The following is a 24,959-nucleotide window of genomic DNA, read 5'->3' as shown; positions in this document are numbered from 1 at the left end:
CAGGAGTCTTGCGACGCAAAAGAATTAGACGAGAGAGAGTGAATGCAAAATAAATATCAGTAAGTTATGGGGTAAGTTAAGTTAATAGCGGCCTGTAAGTGATTCCAGATGTTTATTAAAAGATTTAGTAGGCAAGGCAATGATTTTACTAGGGCGATTAATTATATATATATATATATATATATATATATATATATATATATATATATATTAGCATTAAAAAAATTGACGCAATTAATCATGCCCCGATCTGTAAGTAAATTCCGTAATAAGTAATGTTCCTACCATCGGAGCAAGTCAAGCTTGATGTACTACCTTGTTGCAGTAGGGGGCAGTCAGCGTGGCAAGCTGTACAGGTAACACACCTCGTCAAACCAACGCGAGCAAAAGGCAGCACAGCCTTCCACAGACACACTTTTGTGCTCAAAGACAGCTGGACCGAACAATGAATGCAGGGATCTCGAGACGTGTTTTTTTTATATTTTAAGCTACATTTAACTTGAGCCAACATTCTAAAAACAGTGCTTATGACGAGAGATGCTGAACTACTGAGAAGCGACACAACCAAAGTGAGATGCTACAAAAGTGTTTGTCTCAAGGCCTATTCACACCAAATTCGTGACAAATTTGCAAGACAAACTGTCGACGAAAGGTCTATTCACGGCAAGATCGTAATGAATAAAATAAAAACAATTGTACCCCTGTACAGTAGGCGGCGATGTTCTTCAAACAAACACCGATCAGTCACAACATTCAAACCACCTGCCTAATATTGTGTAGGTCCCCCTTGTGCCGCCAAAACAGCACCAACCCACATCTCAGAATAGCATTCTTCTTACCACAATTGTACAGAGCGGTTATCTGAGTTACCGTAAACTTTGTCAGTTCAAACCAGTCTGACCATTCTCTGTTAACCTCTCTCGTCAACAAGGCGTTTCCATCCACAGAACTGCCGCTCACTGGATGTTTTTTGTTTTTGGCACCATTCGGAGTAAATTCTAGAGACTGTTGTGTATGAAAATCCCAGGAGATCAGCAGTTACAGAAATACTCAAACCAGCCCGTCTGGCACCAACAATCATTCATGCGATTATCTAATCAGCCAATCATGTGGCAGCAGTGCAGTGTATAAAATCATACAGATACGGGTCAGGAGCTTCAGGTAGTGTTCTCATCAACCATCAGAATGAGGAAAAAATGTGATCTCAGTGATTTGGACCGTGGCATGATTGTTGGTGTCTTGCTCAAGGACACAATGGTGGTTGCTGTGGGGATTAAACCGGCAACCTTCTGCTTACCAGTTCTGTGCTTTACCCCACTACGCCACCCCCACTCCAAATATTATAATTGTTTGTGTGTTGTTAGCTTAATCACATTGTTGTTTGTCTATACTTGAGAGTTTGATGATGAGACCACATTTTATGACCAATTAATGCAGAAAACCAGCTAATTCCAAAGGGTTCACATACTTTTCATTGCCACAGTATGGCCTCAATGTAAGCAGACATGGACTAAAAGCCAAAAAACTCTCATGATGTAGGCTTGATGAAGCCTACACACTATTTATTATACGTTATTCTACAAACATTTTTTTTTTTTTTAACATAAACAGAGACCAAAATTTCTAACAATAACTTCTCGTAGAGCTTTCAGGCTACATCCATTAAATTTGGTACAGACCTTCAGACTGTTCTGAAATAGTGTACCATGTCTTTTCTAACTGACCAGACTTATGGTTTTCGCTCAGTGGATGATCAAAATCGAAAAAATCCCATAGACGGAATGTTCAAATGGGCCGACGGAATGCTCATTAATTCAAACTTCTACATTCAAAAATTCAAATGTAAACAAACCAACAAAAGGCCTTTGATCTGCTTTATGTTGCCAGCAGTCTGACTGCTAGCTGGCTGTATATCCATAAAATTATTAAACTACAAACTTAACAAATTTATAAAACTAGTTTAAACTTTCAGACAAGGAAACTCTTTTTTTGACAAACTTTACCTACATGGTTTTGATTTAAGATAAATTATTTTTTAGACTTTTCAATGGGTTGCAAATTAAAAAAATTACTCTGTAATTAAAAATTCCTTTTGAAAAATTAACTTCAGAGCTTACCTGCTCCTCAGTGGTGCTCCTGTATTTCTCCAGCATCTGCAGCAGATCGTCATGTTCTCCATCAAACTCCACATTCTGAAAGTGGAGATTTATAGTAAAAAATGACTTAAATATTGATCTGTTTCTCACCCACACCTATCATATCACTTCAGAAGACATGGATTAAACCCACACATATCATATCACTTCAGAAGACATGGATTAAACCCACACCTATCGGGGGCCTGGGTAGCTCAGTGGTAAAAGACGCTGGCTACCACCCCTGGAGTTCGCTAGTTCGAATCCCAGGGTGTGCTGAGTGACTCCAGCCAGGTCTCCTAAGCAACCAAATTGGCCCGGTTGCTAGGGTAGAGTCACTTGGGGTAACCTCCTCGTGGTCGCTATAATGTGGTTCGTTCCCAGTGGGGCACGTGGTGAGTTGTGCGTGGATGCCACGGTAGATGGCGTGAAGCCTCCACATGCGCAATGTTGCCACGCGCTATCCATGGCAACACGCTCAACAAGCCAAGTGATAAGATGCGTGGGTTGATGGTCTCAGACACGGAGGCAACTGGGATTCGTCCTCCGCCACCTGGACTGAGGCGAATCACTACGCGACCATGAGGACTTAAAAGCACATTGGGAATTGAGCATTCCAAATTAGGGAGAAAAAGGGTGAAACCCCCCCCCCCCCCCCCCCCCAAAAAAAAAAACACCTATCATGTCACTTCAGAAGACATGGATGTAACCACTGGAGTCTTATGGAATACTTTTATGCTGCCTTAATGTGATTTATGGAGCTTCAAAGTTCTGGTCACCATTCACAAGTCATACATATATAAGATAGCAGGAAAGTGAATAAATGATTCATTTTTATTTTGGGGGGAACTATCCCTTTAAAAGGCACAATGCAAAAAAAAATAAATAATAATAATAAAAAAAAAATCGCATGTTTGTTCAGTTTGTCATGTTTGTTGTTGTCATGTAAAAAGATGCTTTGTGTGGGAAGTTTGAACGAACAAAGCGTGACACCGGGTTTTTTGGGCCGAGAAACTATTAGAACAACCGAAATATGTATTTTATTTTATTAATCAACAGGCAGATATGCAGCAGACAGTTATTATTGTGTGATTAAATCAAAATATAATGAAATAAGGTTTGTTAATTTTATTGCTGCAGGCCACACCTGTCGATTTAAATAATTAACTCATGCTCACACGATAAAATAATTATTTTAATAATACTTTCATTGTTATGTTAATGTTTAATAGTTGTGTTTGTGTCCGCTGCACCGGCTAAAAAAAAAAAAAAAAAAACGGAAGTCGCTTTTGGATGTGTTGGAGCGCGTCCTGGCGGCGTCCCCGGTGCGCAGACACTAGTACAGCCGCCGCGTGTTGCATAAGACTCCAGCCGACGCTTGCCATTTCTACACCCTTTCCTGCGGACACATAAAACACACTAGGATTGAGATAAGAGCTATACCCGGATCTCAATCTGAATCTGATCTGAATATGTTCAAACTCGGGTGGAGAGGCGTGAAATTAAGCAGGAAAATCGCGAGTCCCGCAATTGCTTCTGCGCAGATGGTGCGCCGCTACAGTGCAGTGAGTTAACGCTCATTATATTATTATTATTATTATTATTTACTAATTAACCCTCTGTAATAAGCATGTGTAATAACACAGTACCAAAACACAGCAGAAAGAGTCGTGTTGTCTGTTACTGAGCTTGTGTTTTTGTGTTTTGAATGAGTTTGGGGTCAGTGGTGTTCTTCAGTCCAGTCTTGGGTTGTGGCTCAAAATCTAGTGAGTTGCCTACATAGACAACAAGTTGGTGTCTAGGTAGGCAGCTGTGGTAGGTGATTGGAACCTTTGGACTTTCATCTGGATTTCATTACTATGTGACACATACCCCTAAAATAGCACAGCATATGTGAAAGTACATGTGAGAGAAAATGCAACATCATAGTCTACAAGGTTTGTTGTTTGTGCTTCAATTTAAAAAAGTTACTCAAAGGTCCTTAGAGGACAAAAATGTACACATCAAAAAATGCCATAATATTATATACTAATATTATTTTCCACTTTCGATTAGTTAACTTTTTTTAACCAACATCAGTCCTGATCATAACTACCAAATATTCATTTATTTTCAGGATTTTAACCCATTTAATGCCAGTTTGTTTATATAGTGCCACTGTTGTTTTTACACACACACACACACACACAAATTTCTCAGTACACACATACAAAACACACTCTGACATCCATACCAACACACCCACACAATTTTAGCTGCATCATTTATTCAGTTGTCCTGCAGTGCTCTATAATACAGCAAACAGAAAATGGGAAAAAAGCATGTATTTGCTCCATAGGCGAAACATGACAAAAATGGTGCCATCTGGTGGACAATATTAAAAATGTTAATTTTTGAAGCCAGGGCTCCGGAATGAAAGCATAATATCATAGAATTCATGATTTTATGCTTTAATGGCACTGGGATCAAATATTGCTGTTTTAATGGGTTTCAATGGGGACATTTTTGTCCTGAAGGTCCTGAGTGTAACTATTTTGTGTACACAGTGTATTATAGATGTATTATAGGAACTGAGGCTGAAATATCAAAATTGTTAAAATTCCAATATTAGCCAGAAAAAAATTAAGATTCGGTGCATAAACCAGGACTTTTAACTATAAACAAGAAATACGTTTATTCATTTCAGGACTCTTATTTTGAAATGACAGAGACTTGGCTCAGCTACAATGCTACATATTTAAGTATTTACCAAATTAAGCTTTTTATAGCCTATATATTCACTAGATTAAGGTGAATATTAAAATATTAAATATGCATTGAAGTGAGGAAAATAATATGTATGAATATTGTCAATAATGATGAACTTGGATCCCCTCGAGGTGTCAGTGATTGTTTTTATTTCAGCTCTAGAGGGCACTGTTATACTGTAGAATTCTTTCTTCAGAGTAACAGTGGAATAAAAGAAAATCTGCATAGATTTTTGCTGATAACCGATAATTCCAAAAAGCAGCTATTAATCGGTAAAACTGATAGATATAGGTCTCGCTCTAGTTTCAAACCCATAAGATTCTCTTCCTTCCGTTGAACACAAAAGGAGATGTTAGATGTGACTAGTGGTAGACCGATATATCGGCCAGGCCGATATTTGTCCATTTTGTGATTATCTGTATGGGCCGATAACTGTGCTTGCTTGGCTGATTAACAAAAGTGTTAACATTCCCTTGTGTCAGTTCCAAAATCTACCAATAGATTTGTCAATAGATAGTCAACACTTTCTGTTTTCAAGGTTGTTTCTTTTCAAGGTTTTGCAAGTTTGAGTTAATATTGCATAAAATAAGTGTTTGTTTTACTGTAGAAATGTTGCATACATCTGATTTGCTTTTGTGAAATTGTATTATGTTTATCTGCATTTATATCGGCCATCCTGCTCTCTAGATATCGGCAATACCAAAACCATATCGGTCGACCACTAGATGGGACTAGTTATGTTATTACTAACTTTTGCTTTAAGGAAAGTAAACCCATTTCAAACCATGTCTGTGAACAGGACCGAAGCTTGTTTGGACTTTTGTTTGACATTGACGGAGTGCTGGTACGTGGACGGACACCCATTCCAGAAGCTAAACATTGTTTCAGGAACCTGGTGGATGGGAATGGAAAATATAAGGTTCCCGTGGTGTTTGTGACGAATGCAGGGAACAGTCTGCGACAAACCAAGGCAGAACAGCTGTCTCACCTCCTGGAGGTCGAGGTACGTCTCATTCAAAAGTCTTCTGACTCAACTATTTACACCATTCAGGTTGTCTTTGCATATTTCAGTAGCATTGTAGGTAGTTTAAACAACCTTAAAACAGGGCTGTGTTTACGTAACAGTTGTTTGTTTTCTCCAAACAGGTGTCTCCAGATCAGGTAATGCTGTCTCACAGTCCGCTGCGGGTTTTCACTCAGTTCCACGACCTGTGCGTGCTGGTGTCTGGACAGGGACCTGTGGTGGAGGTTGCACACAAGTATCCTTCTTTACTTTGATGTACACGATTTGGCATCTTGGTGGCGAGTTATGCACGAAAGAAAAAAATACCATTTGGCACCAATGCTTCAAACATAGCTAATCCAATCAGAATTTAGAGTCAGAACAATCTGTTTTATAAACCCAGTTTCCCTTTACAGAACAATCTCCAGTGTAGGTTTTAAGAACGTTGTGACCATTGACATGCTGCGGGAGGCGTACCCTCAACTCGACGTGGTGGATCATCATCGCAGACCCAAAGACATGGTGGGGAGAGGCTAGAATAAAACATTGACCTTAACTTTTACATTATGGCAGCTAAAATACTGACTATATTATGCAAACAATATTTCACAGATTCCCCCCTCTAAGAATTTACCACCAATTGAAGGTAAGTGTCATTCTACTGGTTTCACGTTCTTTTCTGTCCACGTTTTCCAATCCTCTAATCTTCACTTAACAGCCGTCATCCTGTTTGGTGAGCCTGTCAGGTGGGAGACCAACTTGCAACTGATTGTTGATGTGCTCTTGACCAATGGGACGCCGGGAAACGCTGTGACATCACTGAATTACCCACACATCCCTGTGCTGGCCTGCAACATGGATCTGCTGTGGATGGCCGAGGCAAAAAACCCTCGGTGAGTGCCAACACGTGTTTCTCCCAATCAAATCTCACGTATTCCATGTCTCATTAAAACACATTACAATACAGCAGGTATAACAACATACTAATCAAAGGTCGACCGATAGTGGATTTTGCCGATAACTTATATCTTTACACAGAAAAGGTTAGTATCATATTTTACAACTTTGTTGCCATGAGGGTGTAATACTATAAACCTCAAAACCCTAAAACCACCGAAAAATGACAATTTAAACATGTAATTTCGATTTTTACTTTTTTTAAAGAAAATAAGTGGTGAGTCCTGTTAATTCAATACATATGTTCCAATCGTCTTTAGATTTGGGCATGGTATGTTCCTGGTGTGCCTGGAGAATATCTATAAGAAGATAACTGGTTGTAAGCTGAAGTACGAAGCTCTGATCGGGAAACCCAGCGTTGTGACTTATAACTATGCTGAACTGCTCATTCGACAGCAGGCCAAGAGCCTCGGCTGGACCCGACCCGTGGAGAGACTTTACGCCATTGGGTGAGTCAACAATCATCATCAACTGATTGGGAGAAGTATTTGTTTTGGGTTAAGTCGATGTGTATGAGTGTGTTTTGAACAGGATTGTACATTGAAATTCTCAAGACTTTGACCGCAATCTATAAGGTTAAAGGAATAGTTCACTCAAAAATGTAATTCTGTCATCTTTTATTCACCATGATACATTTGTATCTCTCATAGTGACAACCCCATGGCAGACATATATGGTGCAAACCTGTACAACCGCTACCTCAAAGCAATGCGTCACACTCACGCTCAGGTGCAAGCTCAGGGTGGCTCGACCGGCCAGGTAACTGGAGACCTGCAGTATGAAGTGTCCGACGACGACAAACGTTCCGGACAGGTGATGGTCGGGGGTTCATTCGAACACCAACTACCTGAAGGCTGCAGTTCCATCCTGGTCTGTACAGGCGTCTATAACCGCGACCACCAGGACTTGCCCTCTGACCCCGAGCAGACGGTCACAGAGCACCAGATTTTCCATGGTCACCGGGACTTCCGATTTGACCCGAACCTGACCCAGCCTTCCTTCGTGGTCCAGGACGTTCAGGAAGGAGTGGAGTTAGTCTTCCAGCTGGAGGGTTGGCCTCTGCAATAGATTCAGTGTGTCCCAAATGATGCCTTCAAATAATGTTCCGGGTTCAGTTCATGTTTTGCTCTATCGACAACAGTTGTGGCATAATGTCTATTAGCACAGAAAATAATTTTGACTCGTCCTACAGTTAGGCACTTACAATGGAAGTCTATGGGGCCAGCGTTCGATAGGGTTTAAAGGAATATTCCGGGTTCAATACAAGTTAAGCTTAATCGACAGCATTTGTGGCATAATGTTGAATACCACAAAAAATTATTTTAACTCGTCCCTCATTTATTTAAAAAGAAAAGCAAAAATTGCAGTTTTAGTGAGGCACTAATAATGGAAGTGAATGGGGCCAATTAATAAACATTAAAATACATATCGTTTCAAAAGTATAGCCACAAGACGTAAACATTAAACATGTTACAATGATTTTAGTGTGATAAAATCACTTACTAGGTTACAGGTTTTACCAGCGTTACGTCGGCATGACAACGAGGTTGTAAAATTGGATGTAACTACACACAGATACGGTTAATTAGCAATTTTATCACACACAAATCATGTTAACATGCATATTGTTTACGTCATGTGGCTATCATTTTTAAATGGTCTGTATTTTCATGTTCATCAACTGGCCCCATTCACTTTCATTCAATTCACTGGCCTCATTCACTTTCATTCAGTTCACTGGCCCCATTCACATCACTGGCCCCATTCACTTCCATTCGGTTCACTGGCCCCGTTCATGTCCATTCGGTTCACTGGCCCCATTCATGTCCATTCCGTTCACTGGCCCCATTCCATTCGCTGGCCCCATTCACATCCATTCCATTCACTGGCCCCATTCACTTCCATTCGATTCACAGGCCCCATTCACGTCCATTCCGTTCACTGGCCCCATTCACTTCCATTCCATTCGCTGGCCCCATTCACTTCCATTCCATTCACTGGCCCCATTCACTTCCATTCGATTCACAGGCCCCATTCACGTCCATTCCGTTCACTGGCCCCATTCACTTCCATTCCGTTCACTGGCCCATTCATGTGCATTCCGTTCACTTTCCCCATTCCATTCACTGGCCCCATTTACATCCATTCCATTCGCTGGCCCCATTCACCTCCATTCCATTCACTGGCCCCATTTACATCCATTCCATTCGCTGGCCCCATTCACCTCCATTCCATTCACTGGCCCCATTCACTTCCTTTCAATTCACTATATTTGAATATTCCTTTTTGAAGGTCACAAGCAAAGGTCCACATCAACTGCACCTTTTGGGACAGGGCCTTTGAAATAAGATGTGTCTTCAAGTGCTGCAGTAGGGGCGAGGTTACGGGTTTACACTATTGCCATCAGGAAATTCAGCATGAATAATGCAAACATGAGCTGCACAATGTGAAACCAGCTTTAACACTTGCAGCAAGGAAAGACATTCATCCATGAAGCCATAATAGTTAATGAAGGAACAACGCAATTCCATTTAAAGGAGAAAGGTCATTTTTACATTCAACGGGTATTGTGTGTGTTTGTGTGTGAGTTCCCAGAAATATCAGCCATTTAAGTTTACGTAAGCCTCAGTTAGTTCATTCAAATGTGAACGTAAGGTTTACTGTATAACACACTGCACCTCTTAAGAGCCATTCAAAATTGTAAAAGTAGTTCTATTCAAGTCAGTTTCGCTCCATCTAGCTGTTTTTGAATGCAACAATGCATTCTGTGTGAATGACCCCTTGTAGCTACTATACATGAACAGTAAAAAAAACAGTGATGTGTTTTACGATTATAATACACAAATTACTGTAATGCCAGTTTCTGCAGAATTTTCTGCCTTTGTTTTTAAAAAAAATGTATATGACAAATGTATTTGTGCCACGTCTCTGGGTTTTTCAATGTCTTGTGGCATGAGCGTTGCGTTTTTAAGACTGTGATCGAAGTCAAAAATAGTTCCAAATGCATCTTGAGGCTGTTTTTGAATGCAATAATGCACTCTTTGTGAACAGCCCCTTTTCGCTCTACTATCCATGAACATTTCTAAGCTGAACATTTAATGTGTTTTAAAATAATATACAAATCCTTAAATTCATATCCAGCCCACTAAATATATCATTGTGTGTTAAGAAAGAACAAGCATTTATTGAATTCACTGTTTTTAACATTTGTACTGTATACAACCTACTGCAGAATACATGTCCCATAAACATAATATTGTACTTGTTTATATGTTTACAGAGTTAATTCATTAAATGCAACTGTTAAATTTATGAGACGTCTGATTTGTTTTGTGTACGTCTTCTTTATGGAATTGCATTTGTCAGTGGATTACCAGCTTTCTGACGGACAGGCAGCAGCTTGTGAGACAGGGGAAATACACTTCCAGCACCTGTACAATCAGCACTGGTGCCCCCCAGGGACGTGCGCTCTCCCCACTTTTCTTCTCCCTCTACACCAATGACTGCATCGCCAAGGACCCCTCTGTCAAGCTCCTGAAGTTTCCAGATGACACTACTACACTACTCGTTTACAGATGTCATCGGCCTCATCCAAGATGACAATGAGTCTGCATACAGAAGGGAGGTTGAACAGCTGGCTGTCTGGAGCAGTCAAAACAACCTTGAGCTGAACACGCTCAAAACGGTGGAGATCATTGTGGACTTTAGGAGGAACACCCCAACACTGTCCCCCTCACCATTCTGAACAGCACTGTGGCAGCAGTGGAGTCATTCAGGTTCCTGGGCACTACCATCTCACAGGACCTGAAGTGGAAGACCCACATTGACTCCATTGTGAAAAAGGCCCAGCAGAGGTTGTACTTCCTTCACCAGCTGAGGAAGTTCAACCTGCCACAGGCGCTGCTGATACAGTTCTACTCAGCAGTCATTGAGTCTGTCCTCTGCACTTCAATAACTGTCTGGTTTGGTTCAGCTACAAAATCAGACATCAGAAGACTACAAAGGACAGTTTGGACTGCTGAGAGGATTATTGGTTGCCCCCTGCCCCCCCTTCAAGAACTATACACTTCCAGAGTGAGGAAAAATGCTGGAAAAATCACTCTGGACCCCACTCACCCAGCCCACTACCTTTTTGAACTGTTGCCTTCTGGCCGACACTTCAGAGCTCTGAGCACCAGAACCATCAGGCACAGGAACAGTTTTTTCCCCCAGGCTATCCATCTCATTAACAGTTAAAATTGCCCCATTGAGCAATAATTAAGGTGCAATACACAGTTTAGTCTATTTATATTATCCAACACATCCTACCTCTTCTGCACATTATATTCCCTTGCACTGTATGTAACAGATTTGTATTTGTATGTACGTATATTTTTGTCTTACTGCATATTTTTATATAAACTTAATATTCTATACACTTATTTTTATTCTATTTTTTTTATTATTATCTCTGTCTTGTATTGTTTGTGCACTGGAAGTTTCTGTCATCAAGACAAATTCCTTGTATGTATAAGCATACTTGGCTATAAAGCTGATTCTGATTGGGCCTCTTTACACTTTATAGTAACATATGTCTCTTGTGACCACTTAACTGGATTTCAAGGATCTCCTGATTCTGTGATAACTTACTTTGTCACTGTTACTTATTATCGATAAAGTGCAAAAAATAAAATAAAAAATAAATAAATGCAGTTTCTCCCAAATATACTACAATTTCAATGTTTGCACAAACATGACATTTTGAGAACTCACTAAAAGGAATATTCCGGGTTCAATGCAAGTTAAGCTTAATCGACAGCACTTGTAGCATAATTGTGGTTGATTACCACAAAAATTGACTTTATTACAAATTTATTTTCATAAAAAAAAAGGAAAAATCTGTGTTCCAGTGAGACACTTACAAAGGAAGTCAATGGGGCCAATCCATAAACATTAACTGTTTCCGACGTACAGCCGCAAGACAAACAATCTGTGTGTTAATATGATTTTAATGTGATAAAATCACTTAATAACCTTTTCTGTGTAATGACATAACAGTAAATGCTTAAACGACTGTAAAAATTATGATTTTAACAACTTTACAGGCCAATGTTTGGAGGGTTTAAACACAAAAATGTGAAGCTTATAATTTTATAAAAGCACTTACATTAATTCTTCTGTTAAAACGTGTATTATTTGAGCTGTAAAGTCGTTTAAATCATCGTTTTTACAGTCGTTTTAGGGTTTGTTGACATCGCCATGGCAACAAAGTTGTAATATTAGCTATAGTTTACACAGAAAAGGTTAGTAAGTGATTTGATCACACTAAAATCATGCTAACACACATATTGTTTACATCTTGTGGCTATACGTCTGAAACAGTGAGTATTTAAACGTTTACAGACTTGCCCCCATTGACTTCCATTATAAGTGCCTCACTGTAACCTCGACATTTAAAAAAAAAAAAAAGGGAGGGACTTTTAAATAAATTTTTAACTGTAATCAATATTATGCTGTTGATTGAGCTTAACCTGTGTTGAACCCGGAATATTCCTTTAATACAAGGTGTAAACAGGGTAAATGTTATGTTACAATCCTATATTTAGAAGCAACGTGCTTCTCTTTCGACCCAACTGTGGTAGTACAAACTGGTTTTTCCTGTTTTCCACCAATGCCTGGACATCTGAACCAAACGCCACTGATCTTGAACCAGGCCTGACAGAAATATCAGTTCAATATCGGTCAACACCTGTCAATCAGCAGTCACATGACTTCTTCTCCAGATGTTCCCCTTCTTCTACTGGATGAGAATCCGAGTGCAGAATAATACTGGGTGATTCTGATTGGTTGTCCTGAGTGACTAAGCCTCCGTGTCGCACTACGAGTTCTCGTGCCATCAGTTCAAAGGCCTCCTCGATGTTGTGATGTTGTTTGGCGGAGGTCTCCAGCGCTGCCAGAGCTCCTTTCTTCTCCGCGAGCGTGCACGCATCTTCAAACAGCACCTGCCGCTGGGTCTCCAGGTCACATTTATTTCCTGCCGGAAAACCAGAGGGGGAGTGAGGATTCGTGATAGACTGATGTGGGTTTTCCATGGCCCAAATGCAGATGGCTGATATAATGCCAATATATTAGAATTAATTCAATTTAATTCAATGTCATGACTATGTAAAGACAGTAAACTCAGCAATTTTGACATATTATGCAGAGGGATACCAGAAAGGGACGGTTGGCACAGAGAAAAGTCCAAACATACATTATGTAGGTGACAAATAACTAGAAGTTAATACGCCTAGAACAGTAGTTCCATCAGTGCGACCACCAAACTGATGATTTTAACAACTTTACAGCGCAAGTAAAATGCATTTTTGTATGGAAGAATTCATACAAGCGCTTCAACGTAATTTCCTGTTTACTTCCATTGTAAGTGTAAACTCAGTTTGGTCTAAACTATTTTCCGCTGTAAACGACGTGCCACAAACGTGCCGTCAGTCGAACTGAACTGCTGTTACTGTTTAATAAAAAATAACTCTAAGTGGAAAGTGGAAAAGAGTTAAAAATATTCAATAACTTTCTCTGACCTATCAGAACGAAGACGACATTGGCGGCTCCGTACTGCTCCACTCCCTGTATCCAATGCGGCAGAGAGTGAAATGTGGGTAGTCGGGTGAGGTCGTACGCGATCATGGCACCGTGGGCACTTCGGTAATAACTCTGTGTGATGGTGCGGAAACGCTCCTGTCCCGCGGTGTCCCACACCTGCATCTGCTCTCCAGAACACAATACACATACAGGTAGAGACGATGTGTTGAAAAATCACAAAGATCCATAATTTTTTTTAATCTACACCGCAAAACATACAGTGTGACCAGAGTAGACCAGTTCCTGAACAAATGACTTTTATGAGTTGGTTCTTTTGAATCTACAGTGCACCTAGTATGGTCCTATTCCTGAACAAATGACTCTTATGAGTTGGTTCTTTTGAATCTACACACCAAAATATACAGCGTGACCAGTGTAGTCTGATTCCCAAACAAATGACTAATTTCAACCGATTCTTTTGAATCTACACACCAAAATACACAGTGCGACCAGTGTAGTCTGATTCCCAAACAAGTGACTCATTTCAGCCATTTCTTTTGAATCTACAGCGCAAAACATACAGCGTGACCAGTGTAGACTGGTTCCCAAACAAATGACTCTTTTGAGCCGGTTCTTTTTCATCTACAGAGCAAAACAAACAGTGCGACTAGATTCCCGAACGAATAACTCTTTTCAGCTGGTTCTTTTAAATCGACACACGAAATATACAGTGCGACCAGTATAGTCTGATTCCCAAACAATTTACTAATTTCAGCCAGTTCTTTTGAATCTACAGTGCAAAACATACAGCGTGACCAGTGTAGACCGGTTCCCGAACAAATGACTCTTTTCAGCAGGTTCTTTGGAATCTACAGTGCGAAACATACAGCGGAAATAGTGTAGACAGATTCCTGAACAAATTACTCTTTTGAATCTACACCCCAAAATATACAGCACGACCAGTGTAGACGATTCCCGAACAAATGACTCTTATGAGCCGGTTCTTTTGAATCTACATCACACCAAAAACAGCGCGACTAGTGTAGACGATTCCCGAACAAATGACTCTTATGAGCCGGTTCTTTTGAATCTACATCACACCAAAAACAGCGCGACTAGTGTAGACGATTCCCGAACAAATGACTCTTATGAGCCGGTTCTTTTGAATCTACATTGCACAAAAAAATAGCGCGACTAGTGTAGACGATTCCCGAACAAATGACTCTTATGAGCCGGTTCTTTTGAATCTACATCACACCAAAAACAGCGCGACTAGTGTAGACGATTCCCGAACAAATGACTCTTATGAGCCGGTTCTTTTGAATCTACATCACACCAAAAACAGCGCGACTAGTGTAGACGATTCCCGAACAAATGACTCTTATGAGCCGGTTCTTTTGAATCTACATTGCACAAAAAAATAGCGCGACTAGTGTAGACGATTCCCGAACAAATGACTCTTATGAGCCGGTTCTTTTGAATCTACATCACACCAAAAACAGCGCGACTAGTGTAGACGATTCCCGAACAAATGACTCTTATGAGCCGGTTCTTTTGAATCTACATCACACCAAAAACAGCGCGACTAGTGTAGACGATTCCCGAACAAATTACTTTTATGAGCCAGTTCTTTTGAATCTACATTGCACAAAAAAATAGCGCGACTAGTGTAGACGATTCCCGAACAAATGACTCTTATGAGCCGGTTCTTTTGAATCTACATCACACCAAAAACAGCGCGACTAGTGTAGACGATTCCCGAACAAATGACTCTTATGAGCCGGTTCTTTTGAATCTACATCGCAAAAAAAAAAAAAAACAGCGCGACCAGTGTAGACAATTCCCGAACAAATGACTCTTATGAGCCGGTTCTATTGAATCTACATCACAAAACAAACAGCGTGACTAGTGTAGACGATTCCCGAACAAATGACTCTTACGAGACAGTTCTTTTGAATCTACATCTCAAAAAAAAAAAAAAAACAGCGCGACCAGTGTAGACAATTCCCGAACAAATGACTCTTATGAGTGTTTTTATTTAATCTACACTGCAAAACACACAGCGCTACCTCACGAATGAATGACTCTTAACAGCCGTTTTGTTTTTTTGTGAATGAAAAACTTCCTGAACCACGAGTCATTTATTTCATCATGTCCGGCTCAAAATGAACCAATAACTGTTTCTGATTTATGAGTATTTATGACTTGTAATCATTTAATTAATAAATAAAATCTGAATCTAATATATAAAACAAGTTAAAATATGAAATCCTCTCTTCATTTGGTAACAGGGACGAAAATCCCCCAAGAACTGCATTTGTAATTTTCCAAATATTTCTTCCTCAGGAGTAGTAAAAGAATCGTTAATGGAACCATTAAGGAACCAGCATTTTTGAGAACTGGAATTGAAACCATCCCTAAATATGAACATTTCTCATCAAATTCATTCACGACCAAATTATCTAAGCAATGCTAAACAACTGTCTCTTTGTTTCTATTTTTATTTTTCCAGAAGAAATTGATACATAAACAAAACATAACAGGGAACTCAGTTAAGTCTCCTGAGCTGTGAAAGAGAAAACTCTGAGCAATAAAAAAACGAATCTGTGCACTCACCTTTACTTTCTTGCCATCAATGTCCATGGTGCGAACGGTGAAGTCCACACCGATGGTGTTCTGCTGGTTGTCACTAAAGACTCCAGACTTAAAACTGTGAATCACGCAGGTCTTTCCTACATTGCTGTCACCAATCAGGATGATTTTAAACAGAAAGTCACAGCAATCATCTTCCTCTTCCCCTGTGGACTGCATTTCTGCAATAAATACTTGTGGATTGTCTTCTACAGACTCCAGAATGATTCATACATGGGCACTAATATCACAATACGGCCCATTTAGTGCTATTTTATCCATGTTTGTAACAGCTTTATTAACTCAGAGTGTGTACATTCTTCAGACAAGCCTTTTAAGATATTAAGATATCTGCATTCTGCCTAAATTCTGTTAACAGTCAAGTTAGCTGCGCTTTGAACTCATATTGGACAACATTAACTGTCCTTTGCTTTCTGAGAAACACTGAATCAAATGCATACAGACACACCCGTCTACCTGCGTCTGAAGCTGCGACGTCCAGTTGCCTGCCCACCTGCACCACCGCATCTCTGGGAACTGCAGTTAGTTTGCAAATATTGCGATCTGTGGGGAGAGAACATGTTGCAAACTTCTAGCACTGATGAATCCTAATTTTTTGTCTTTTGAAGAGTTTAACCTGATTTTACAGTACAAAGAGCCAAATTAAGCACATTTGTGTTGTGCCTTTGAAATCGTTTGACTACAAATCCAATGCAAAGCAACGCTGCTGTCTTGAAAGGTGACCTTTGGTCAGCAGAACTGGATATAAACATGTAACTCACTCAGGCGTAATGCTCTGTAACGTTCAATCCCAGATCAGACTGGAGAATCGCCTGATGTATCGGGAAGAAATGCAACAAATAAACTGAATCCAGATCAGTGTTATTAACTGAAATAAAAACATAATTAGAAACTATGATTTCCTCCAAAACTAACAAAGCAAAAATGACCACAAATGAATGAGTTTTTGATACACAGTGTATACTACAATTTGAAACCTTTACAAACTCTTAGCTTGCATATCTACAGACAGACAGAAAGAAAGAACTTACAGTATCTCTGATCCACAAAGTGTGTTTATAAGAGTTTGAAGGAGTGTCTGGGGTCAGTATCTACAGTATTGTGTTTGTGTACACAATGTATTGAACATATAAGCACCCACCCACACACACTCATACACACACACATTCACGTCATTCATTTGAAAGGACTACAAGGCACAACTGCGCTGAAGACAATACACACGTCTGTTAGAGGGGTACATTTGGCTTTTAGCCCAGTCTAGGGGTCAGAGGTCATCGTGTCTGGTCACAAGTTGACTCCACAAGTCGGCGAATGCAGATAAGCCAGTTAATAACTTCTGTTCACTCAGAAAACTTCTTTTGTTAAACTACTACACCGTGGTGAGTACAAAAATGGCTTGTTTTGAATCATACACATCCACAAAATGTAAACGTGTAACTGGATTTTTACACGCCGCCACACCACAACTGCAACAGCCCAATGGCACTTTGTTTTTATACATAACTGGCAAATTAAATAAGAAGCAATTCGCAAATGGCTTTAAAAATGATGAACTTTATTATATGTTCTTACCTTTAACAACATTTTATTCATTAATTAAATCATTTTAAATGTCTTTCAACTGGAAAAGTGATTTAATTATTATTATTTTTAATTAAAGGAATATTCCAGGTTCAATACAAGTTAAGCTCAGTCGACAGCATTTGTGGTATAATGTTGATCATCACAAAAAAAATTAAAATGTAAACATCCCTCATTTAGTTAAAAAAAAAAATAAAAATAAATATCGCAGTTACAATAAGACACTTATAATGGAAGTCAATGGGGCCAGTCCATAAATGCTATAAAACACATTGTTTCAGACGTATAGCCACAAGACGTAAACAATATGTGTGTTAACATGATTTAAGTGTGATGAAATCTGATACTAACCTTTTCTGCGTAAAATTATATCCGATACCAGAATAAAAGGGTTTAAGCATTACGTCATCATGACATCAGAGTTGTTATATTGGATATAACTTAAAACAGAAAATGTTAGTAAGTGATTTTATCACACTAAAATCATGTTAACACACATATTGTTTACATCTTGTGTCTATACTTTTGAAACAGTGAGTATTTAAACCTTTCCAGATTGGCCCCATTGACTTCCACTGTAAGAGCCTCACTGGAACACAGATTTGTGTTTTTTGTTTTTTAAATAAATCTAAATTAATTTTGTGGAAATCACCTTTATGCCACAAATTATGTTTATTAGGCTTAACTTGTATTGAACCTGTTACATTTTTTTAATAAATTAATCTATTCTGTTAAGATTTTTTCTATATTTTATATTTTTTCGTACACATCCACACCTCTTTTCTGCAATCAGAAAGAGTTGCGCAATCACGAGCGCTCGTTCACAGGGGCTTGCATGTTCACACGAGAACTTGCGTTGTTTCGCGCTAAGTAGGGATATACAGATACCATTTTTTTGAGAACGGGTAAGAGTACTGATACTTCCTTTCGGTACTCACTGATACTTGTTTTGTTTTTTTTGATAACTTTCAAAAAAGCACCTTTGGCAGCGATTACAGCCACAAGTCTTTTTGGGTATGATGCGACAAGCTTTGCACTCCTGGATTTGGGGATTTTCTGCTACTCTTCTCTGCAGATCCTCTCAAGCTCTGTCAGGTTGGATGGGGACCGTCGGTGAACAGACATTTTCAGGTCTCTGATGTTCGATTGGGTTCAAGTCTGGGCTCTGGCTGGGCCACTCATGGACATTCACAGAGTTGTCCCTAAGCCACTCTTGTGTTGTCTTGGCTGTGTGCTTAGGGTCATTGTCCTGTTGGAAGGTGAACCTTCGTCCCAGTCTGAGGTCCTGAGCGCTCTGGACCAGGTTTTCATTAAGGATATCTCTGTATTTGGCTGCATTCAGCTTTCCTACAACCCTGACCAGTCCCCCAGTCCCTGCCGCTGAAAAACACCCCCACAGCATGACGCTGCCACCACCATGCTTCACCGTTGGGATGGTATTGCGCAGGTGATGAGCAGTGCCTGGTTTCCTCCAGACATGATGCTTGGAATTGAGGCCAAACAGTTCAATCTTCGTTTCATCAGACCAGAGAATCTTGTTTCTCACAGTCTGAGAGTCCTTTAGGTGTTTTTAATGTGTCTTGCACTGAGGAGAGGCTTCCGTCTGGCCACTCTGCCATAAAGCCCAGATCGATGGAGTGTTGCAGTGATTGTTGTCCTTCTGCAAGTTTCTCCCGTCTCCACACATGATCTCTGGAGATCAACCAGAGTGACCATCGGGTTCTTGGTCACCTCTCTTACCAAGGCCCTTCTCCCCCGATTGCTCAGTTTGGCCGGGCGGCCAGCTCTAGGAAGAGTCCTGGTTGTTCCAAACTTCTTCCATTTAAGAATTATGGAGGTCACTGTGCTCTTGGGAACCTTCAATGCTGCTGACATTTTTTTTTTTGTAGCCTTCCCCAGATCTGTGCCTTGACACAATCCTGTCTCTGAGCTCTGCAGGCAGTTTCTTTGACCTCACAGTTTGGTTTTTGCTCTGATATGCATTTTCAGCTATGAGACCTTATATAGACAGGCGTGTGCCTTTCCAAATCATGTCCAATCAATTGAATTTGCCACCGGTGGACTCAAAAAGGGTCTGAATATTTATGTCAATGTGATATTTCAGTTTTTTCTTTTTAATAAATTTGCAAAGTTATCAAAAATCTGGTTTTTGCTTTGTCATTATGGGTTATGGAGTGTAGATTGATGTGAATTTTTTTTTTATTTTATTTTTTTTAGCATTTTAGCATAAGGCTGCAACATAACAAAATGTGAAAAATTAAGGGGTCTGAATACTTTCTGAATGCACTGTATATTTCTGTTGTACCTTTTTTCCATTTTAACTGAGGTTTTTATTTTGGCGGAAGCTTTTATTTTGAAGCCCTTTCTGTTTCTGTGTGTTTTGACGGTAGCTTCTCCCTTCCGAAAAAGCCGGTCGCTACATGACCCAAAGTGATTATTAAACCGCAAAAGGTAGCTATTTAATTAAATAAATATGCAGTCTGTATGCGCTGCGTGCTTCAAAGTAAATTAGCACTCTGCTCACGGTCATCTGCTACAAAACACTTTGTGTCTTTATGTCAGCACAACACCGGCAACACACATTCACAAGTGCTCACATTTGAAGCGTGCAGAACTTGCAAACTAAAGATTTATCTCATTAGATCACAGCCTTTGCGGTTTAATAATCACACTAGCACATAATGTGATTTTAATTTGTGTGCTGAATGTTTAAGTAATGACATTCATGTCAGAGCCATAGCCTAGTGGGCTGCGCTCATGACATGTGGTGCTGATGTATCGCAGGTGACCCGGCTTGTGAGGTCCTTTCCCGATCCCATTCCCACTCTTCTCCCTCTCATTTCCTGTCACCTCTCTACTTTCCCAGTAAAAAGCCAAAAGGCTGTTAAAAAAAAAAAAGTAATGACATTCATACATCAGATGATATCCATTTTTAGTATCAGAGCATTTTTATGAGCACGAGTACATGAGCTTGGTATCGGACCCAATTCCAATCCGGGACATCCCTAGCGCTAAAAACAACATTATTCTGTTAATTAAAATAACACTGGGCATGCTTTTCAGTCAGACACTTGTGTTTTGCAAATTATGTCCAAATTTGGATGAAGAAAATGGTCTGTATTTCATCAAATTCAAAAATACATTTTACACATTCAACCAAATATCAGTAACCAAAGAAAAGATTTTGAATTCATAATAAAAGTCACTTTTCAATGTATGGTTTTGTGCTGTGTCATAGATACCAACATCATCATCTATTCTCAAAAATGGATGAAATGCTCCTTTCATAAAAATGCTACATTTAAAACGTTCATACTGGACTCAAACCAGTAGATGTCAGTGTCACCGTCTTTTGCAAGTGAAACTGATGGTGTCTTTAGGTTTGTAGCTGAGGCAGGGGGTCGACTGGCTTTTTGGTGGTCCTGGCGTTCTCTTATGCAACACATTTTTCTTGGGCGTTCGGTCTTGCTGCGGAATGTGAATGGGCTTCCACGGAATGGGGTTGACGAAGCTCGGAGTGGGATAGTTCACATTGTTATAGCTGCCTGAAAGCGATAAAAATAAGATGTCAAAATTTAACTTTGAATCTCAACGTTTGTCTGTGGATTTTATGCTGGATACAAACATAATATAATAACACAAATGGAAGTATGAGAATAATGTAGTGACCAAAAATATGACAACAATCTAGCTTCTTCAAAGTAGCCCCCTTTTGTCTAGCTCTTCGTTACATTAAATAATTTTGTTTGCATGTATGTTCATGCTCACTCACCAGCTGAGCATGCTGACGACGGTCGCCACAGTTTTCCTTTAGTTTTTACACCTTCAAGCCATTCTTTAAAGCTCTCCTCTGCCTTTTCTTTACGTTCCCTCTCTTCTACTTCTCTTCTGGCCGCCTCCTCCTTTTGAAAAGGAAAATTCTGTCATCATTTCATCACCATCATGTTTTTCCAAGCCTGTATGGCTTTCTGTCTTCCATGGAACACAAAAGGAGACATTTTGAAGAATGTTCACATGCTCTTTTCCATACTAAGACAGTATACAGTGACCAGGGAAGATTTTCAGTGAATAAAGACTTTCATTGTATGTAAAAGAGCAGCATGAATATAATATCTGTTTCTCTATAACATGCTTTGACCTTGTGACCATTAGGGCTGTCAGACTGCTGGATGAAAGACACACCTGCTCTTTTAGCTTTCTCTCCACCTCCTCTTGTTTTTTCTTTCGAAGCCACTCCTTATATTTCTCCTGGGCTTTTTTTTCAATCTCGGCACGTATTTTCTCCTCTTGAAGTTGTTCTTTGCTTTTCTGAAATTCTTTGGATACTCTTTCTTTCTTTTCCTAAGAGTAACAACAGAAAGTCTTGAAAAGAGTTTCATGCGACCTTACAATGGATCAATATTTACCGAGTAATCCATTATTTTGTAGAGGGGGGTCTACATATCCCCCCTTTTCTCAAGAGAATTTTCACCTGTGTTTTTGGAGCAAAACTACAGGTGAAAAAAATAACCTCAGAAAGGTGTCAGCGTCTTTATTTTATTTTTACACAGATATAGGTAGGTCTTTTACTATAATCAGTTGATTTCAGCTCCCCTTGTTGCATTATATGCCAATGGTGTGAGTCCAAAAATGGGAAAAGCACTTTTTTGTGTTGTTTTTTCCAAAGTTGGAGTGCCTATAACTTCAGAAGTATTCAATATATCTTAATATCCTTTTAGATTCTGGTTCAGAACAAACTTTACTTTGTGTATCCTCATTTTTAAGGCCCTGTATGGTTTTATCCCAGAGATATGGGGATCTCAATATGGCTCCATGCGCAAATTGTTGAATGTTACACATTTTCAATGGTCGAAAAAACAAATATGGGTCACATGGTATGAAGCTAGTTTTTCTTGTCCAACAAAAAAAAGGTCTGAAGTACAAAAAAAGTTAAGAAACTAGAAATGTTCTTTTATTTATTCACATAAAAACAATAATGACAAAATCCCGATTTGAGATCGCAAAAGTACACTATTATTAACAACAAGCAACACGTGGCATTTACTATTTTGGCTTTCATCATCATTTATGTTTATCTTTCTCTAATAAAAGTCTCAACAAAATGAAAAATGTCAGCAGGGAAAATTTCAGAAATTTGGTTGATTTCACACGGAATAACCCTATAAATGTAAATCACAATCCTATATATTCCAGAAACACTATTAATAAAATCCAAACTAAACCTAACCGTAATTTCGATTGTTACCTGCTCTCGTTTTATTTGCAGCCATTCTTGAATTTTGCAGTCACTGGCAACTTTCTTCTTCTGTTGTTCTCTCTCCTGTTTATCCTGTTTTTCCTTCATGGTCAGCTCCTGAAATACAGACTCTCATTAATAATGGTAGAGCAATATAGTTTTAATTTAATTTTTTTATCCCCTTTTCTCCCAATTTGGAATGCCCAATTCCCACTACTTAGTAGGTCCTCGTGGTGGCGCGGTTACTCACCTCAATCCGGGTGGCGGAGGACAAGTTTCAGTTGCCTCCGCTTCTGAGACCGTCAATCTGCGCGTCTTATCACGTGGCTTGTTGTGCATGACACCGCGGAGACTCACAGCATGTGGAGGCTCATGCTACTCTCCACGATCCACGCACAACTTACCACACGCCCCATTGAGAGCGAGAACCACTAATCGCGACCACAAGGAGGTTACCCCATGTGACTCTACCCTCCCTAGCAACCGGGCCAATTTGGTTGCTTAGGAGACCTGGCTGGAGTCACTCAGCACGCCCTGGATTCGAACTCCTGACTCCAGGGGTGGTAGTCAACGTCAATACTCGCTGAGCTACCCAGGCCCCCCGCAATATAGGTTTTTAATGATGATGCTGATGATATATATCCATCCAACCATATACACATTATATACAGTTTAATCGGCATGATTATAAATGTCAATCACCTCCACAGCTTTCTGTTGCTTTCTGATCCGCTCCTCTTTTGCTTTATCTACGATCCACTGTTCCCACGCGCTCAGTTTGAACTGTGCAGAAGAAGATCTGTCTTCCAGGCCTGTTGTTTCCACCTCATCCCTGAAACCATGTCAGATTTTATGAACACTGATAATGGAATGTGATGCTGGTTTATTATAGCAAGGATTTTGTGATTAAAAAACATGAATTTATTTCAGGGTGCATTTATTATTATTTACCTCTTCTTGATATCCACATATGATGTTAGTAAAGTTTTTTTTTTGTGCCAAAATAATAATAATAAATTCAATGCACAAGCAAATATACAACTTGACGCCACTTGCCTGGAGAGAGAGACCGCTGCGACATCTTCACTTAACGTGACGGTGATGTTGTGAACAGGTTGATCCTCATCTATTTCTGGTTCCTCCTCTGAATGCTCAAAGCTGTCGTGGTAGATGGGTGACAGCAGAGAGGAGGTCGAGTCCCCGGTGGACTCCACACTTCTGCTGCGCTGTAGGGCACTTCCTAGAGCACTGGGTTTGGATTTGAGCGGGGTGGAGGTGAGACTCTTGGACGACGAGGATGGAAAGGCCGACATCTTCCTCAAAACTGAAGATACAGAGAAACACATGTTGAATATCATACAATCATCACAGAGTATTTTAATGGACATTTATGTCACACTTAAAGGTGAAGTGAGTAATCTGTCATATAAGTATATAGGCTAAATAAAAACTTAATAAAATATGCAAAATAAATGTATGATATGTGTGTGTAAGTGTGTGATTATTATGGTAAAGTAAACCCTTTTAAGTGTAAACAGAAATAAAGATCTGGGTATAGAACTCATATTATTATTCATTATATTATTATTTAATTATTAATTATTGAATGTTGCTATATGGTAAATTATGAGATATAATAAATAAAGGAATATTGCCATTCAATACCAGCATATGCAGCCCAAATCATGCAAATGTAAGGCATTTCTGGTCAAGCTTATCTCTGAACACCACTAGAATTATTGTTAGTAGGTATTTAATAAAACAGCATCTGAACCAACTGTAAAATAAAGTTTGTAAACAAGTTTTAAGATTTAAATCACAACTGCACGTTTCAGATTTTAAATAACATCAATTCAAGTATATTGCGATTTAATTCGATAAATAAAAGTCTAACCAATATAACTAACTCACCGTCTGCTCACTTTAATAGCAAAATTTTCGTTTAATCGCTTTTGTTTTGCTTGGTGTGCAGCTTCCTCCGCGTGGCCCCGCCTCCTTTGACTTGATCCCGCCCTCCCGAAGCGTCATCAGCACCAAACGTGATAAACGATTGGTTGCGCCCTGTAACCAAGCCGCGATGGGAGAA

The 24,959-nt window shown here is 39.6% G+C and overlaps 3 protein-coding genes across 5 annotated transcripts; 1 reads left to right on the top strand and 2 right to left on the bottom strand.

Annotated features, from left to right (window-relative positions):
* Window positions 1-3,471: 3,471 nt before the first annotated feature.
* Window positions 3,472-10,155, top strand: LOC127435658 (haloacid dehalogenase-like hydrolase domain-containing 5). Its single transcript, XM_051689289.1, has 8 exons — window positions 3,472-3,700; window positions 5,683-5,886; window positions 6,030-6,142; window positions 6,315-6,408; window positions 6,499-6,532; window positions 6,605-6,779; window positions 7,104-7,292; window positions 7,494-10,155. The coding sequence occupies exons 1-8, from the start codon at window positions 3,608-3,610 to the stop codon at window positions 7,909-7,911; spliced, it is 1,320 nt and encodes a 439-aa protein (XP_051545249.1). The 5' UTR covers window positions 3,472-3,607; the 3' UTR covers window positions 7,912-10,155.
* A 145-nt stretch (window positions 10,156-10,300) lies between these two features.
* Window positions 10,301-16,786, bottom strand: LOC127435660 (ras-related protein Rab-19-like). Of its 2 annotated transcripts, none has more exons than XM_051689292.1 (4): window positions 16,510-16,786; window positions 16,018-16,206; window positions 13,401-13,584; window positions 10,301-12,856 (listed from the first exon to the last, which is right to left on the bottom strand). In XM_051689292.1, the coding sequence occupies exons 1-4, from the start codon at window positions 16,558-16,560 to the stop codon at window positions 12,579-12,581; spliced, it is 702 nt and encodes a 233-aa protein (XP_051545252.1). In that variant the 5' UTR covers window positions 16,561-16,786; the 3' UTR covers window positions 10,301-12,578. The 2 variants fall into 2 exon arrangements, with proteins under 2 accessions (XP_051545252.1, XP_051545253.1); XM_051689293.1 differs by having other exon boundaries at window positions 16,018-16,141.
* Window positions 16,510-24,875, bottom strand: LOC127435659 (coiled-coil domain-containing protein 34-like). Of its 2 annotated transcripts, XR_007896277.1 has the most exons (8): window positions 24,785-24,875; window positions 23,930-24,197; window positions 23,576-23,705; window positions 22,883-22,990; window positions 21,820-21,978; window positions 21,410-21,536; window positions 16,815-21,182; window positions 16,510-16,596 (listed from the first exon to the last, which is right to left on the bottom strand). XR_007896277.1 is itself a non-coding variant. In XM_051689290.1 (7 exons), the coding sequence occupies exons 2-7, from the start codon at window positions 24,184-24,186 to the stop codon at window positions 20,980-20,982; spliced, it is 987 nt and encodes a 328-aa protein (XP_051545250.1). In that variant the 5' UTR covers window positions 24,187-24,197; window positions 24,785-24,875; the 3' UTR covers window positions 16,815-20,979. The 2 variants fall into 2 exon arrangements, 1 of the variants encoding a protein (XP_051545250.1); XM_051689290.1 differs by lacking the exon at window positions 16,510-16,596 and having other exon boundaries at window positions 21,410-21,539.
* Window positions 24,876-24,959: the final 84 nt, after the last annotated feature.

The sequence above is a fragment of the Myxocyprinus asiaticus genome, chromosome 46 (assembly GCF_019703515.2).
Source record: "Myxocyprinus asiaticus isolate MX2 ecotype Aquarium Trade chromosome 46, UBuf_Myxa_2, whole genome shotgun sequence".
NCBI lineage: Eukaryota > Metazoa > Chordata > Actinopteri > Cypriniformes > Catostomidae > Myxocyprinus > Myxocyprinus asiaticus.
This window is presented reverse-complemented; position numbering and strand designations above follow the sequence as displayed.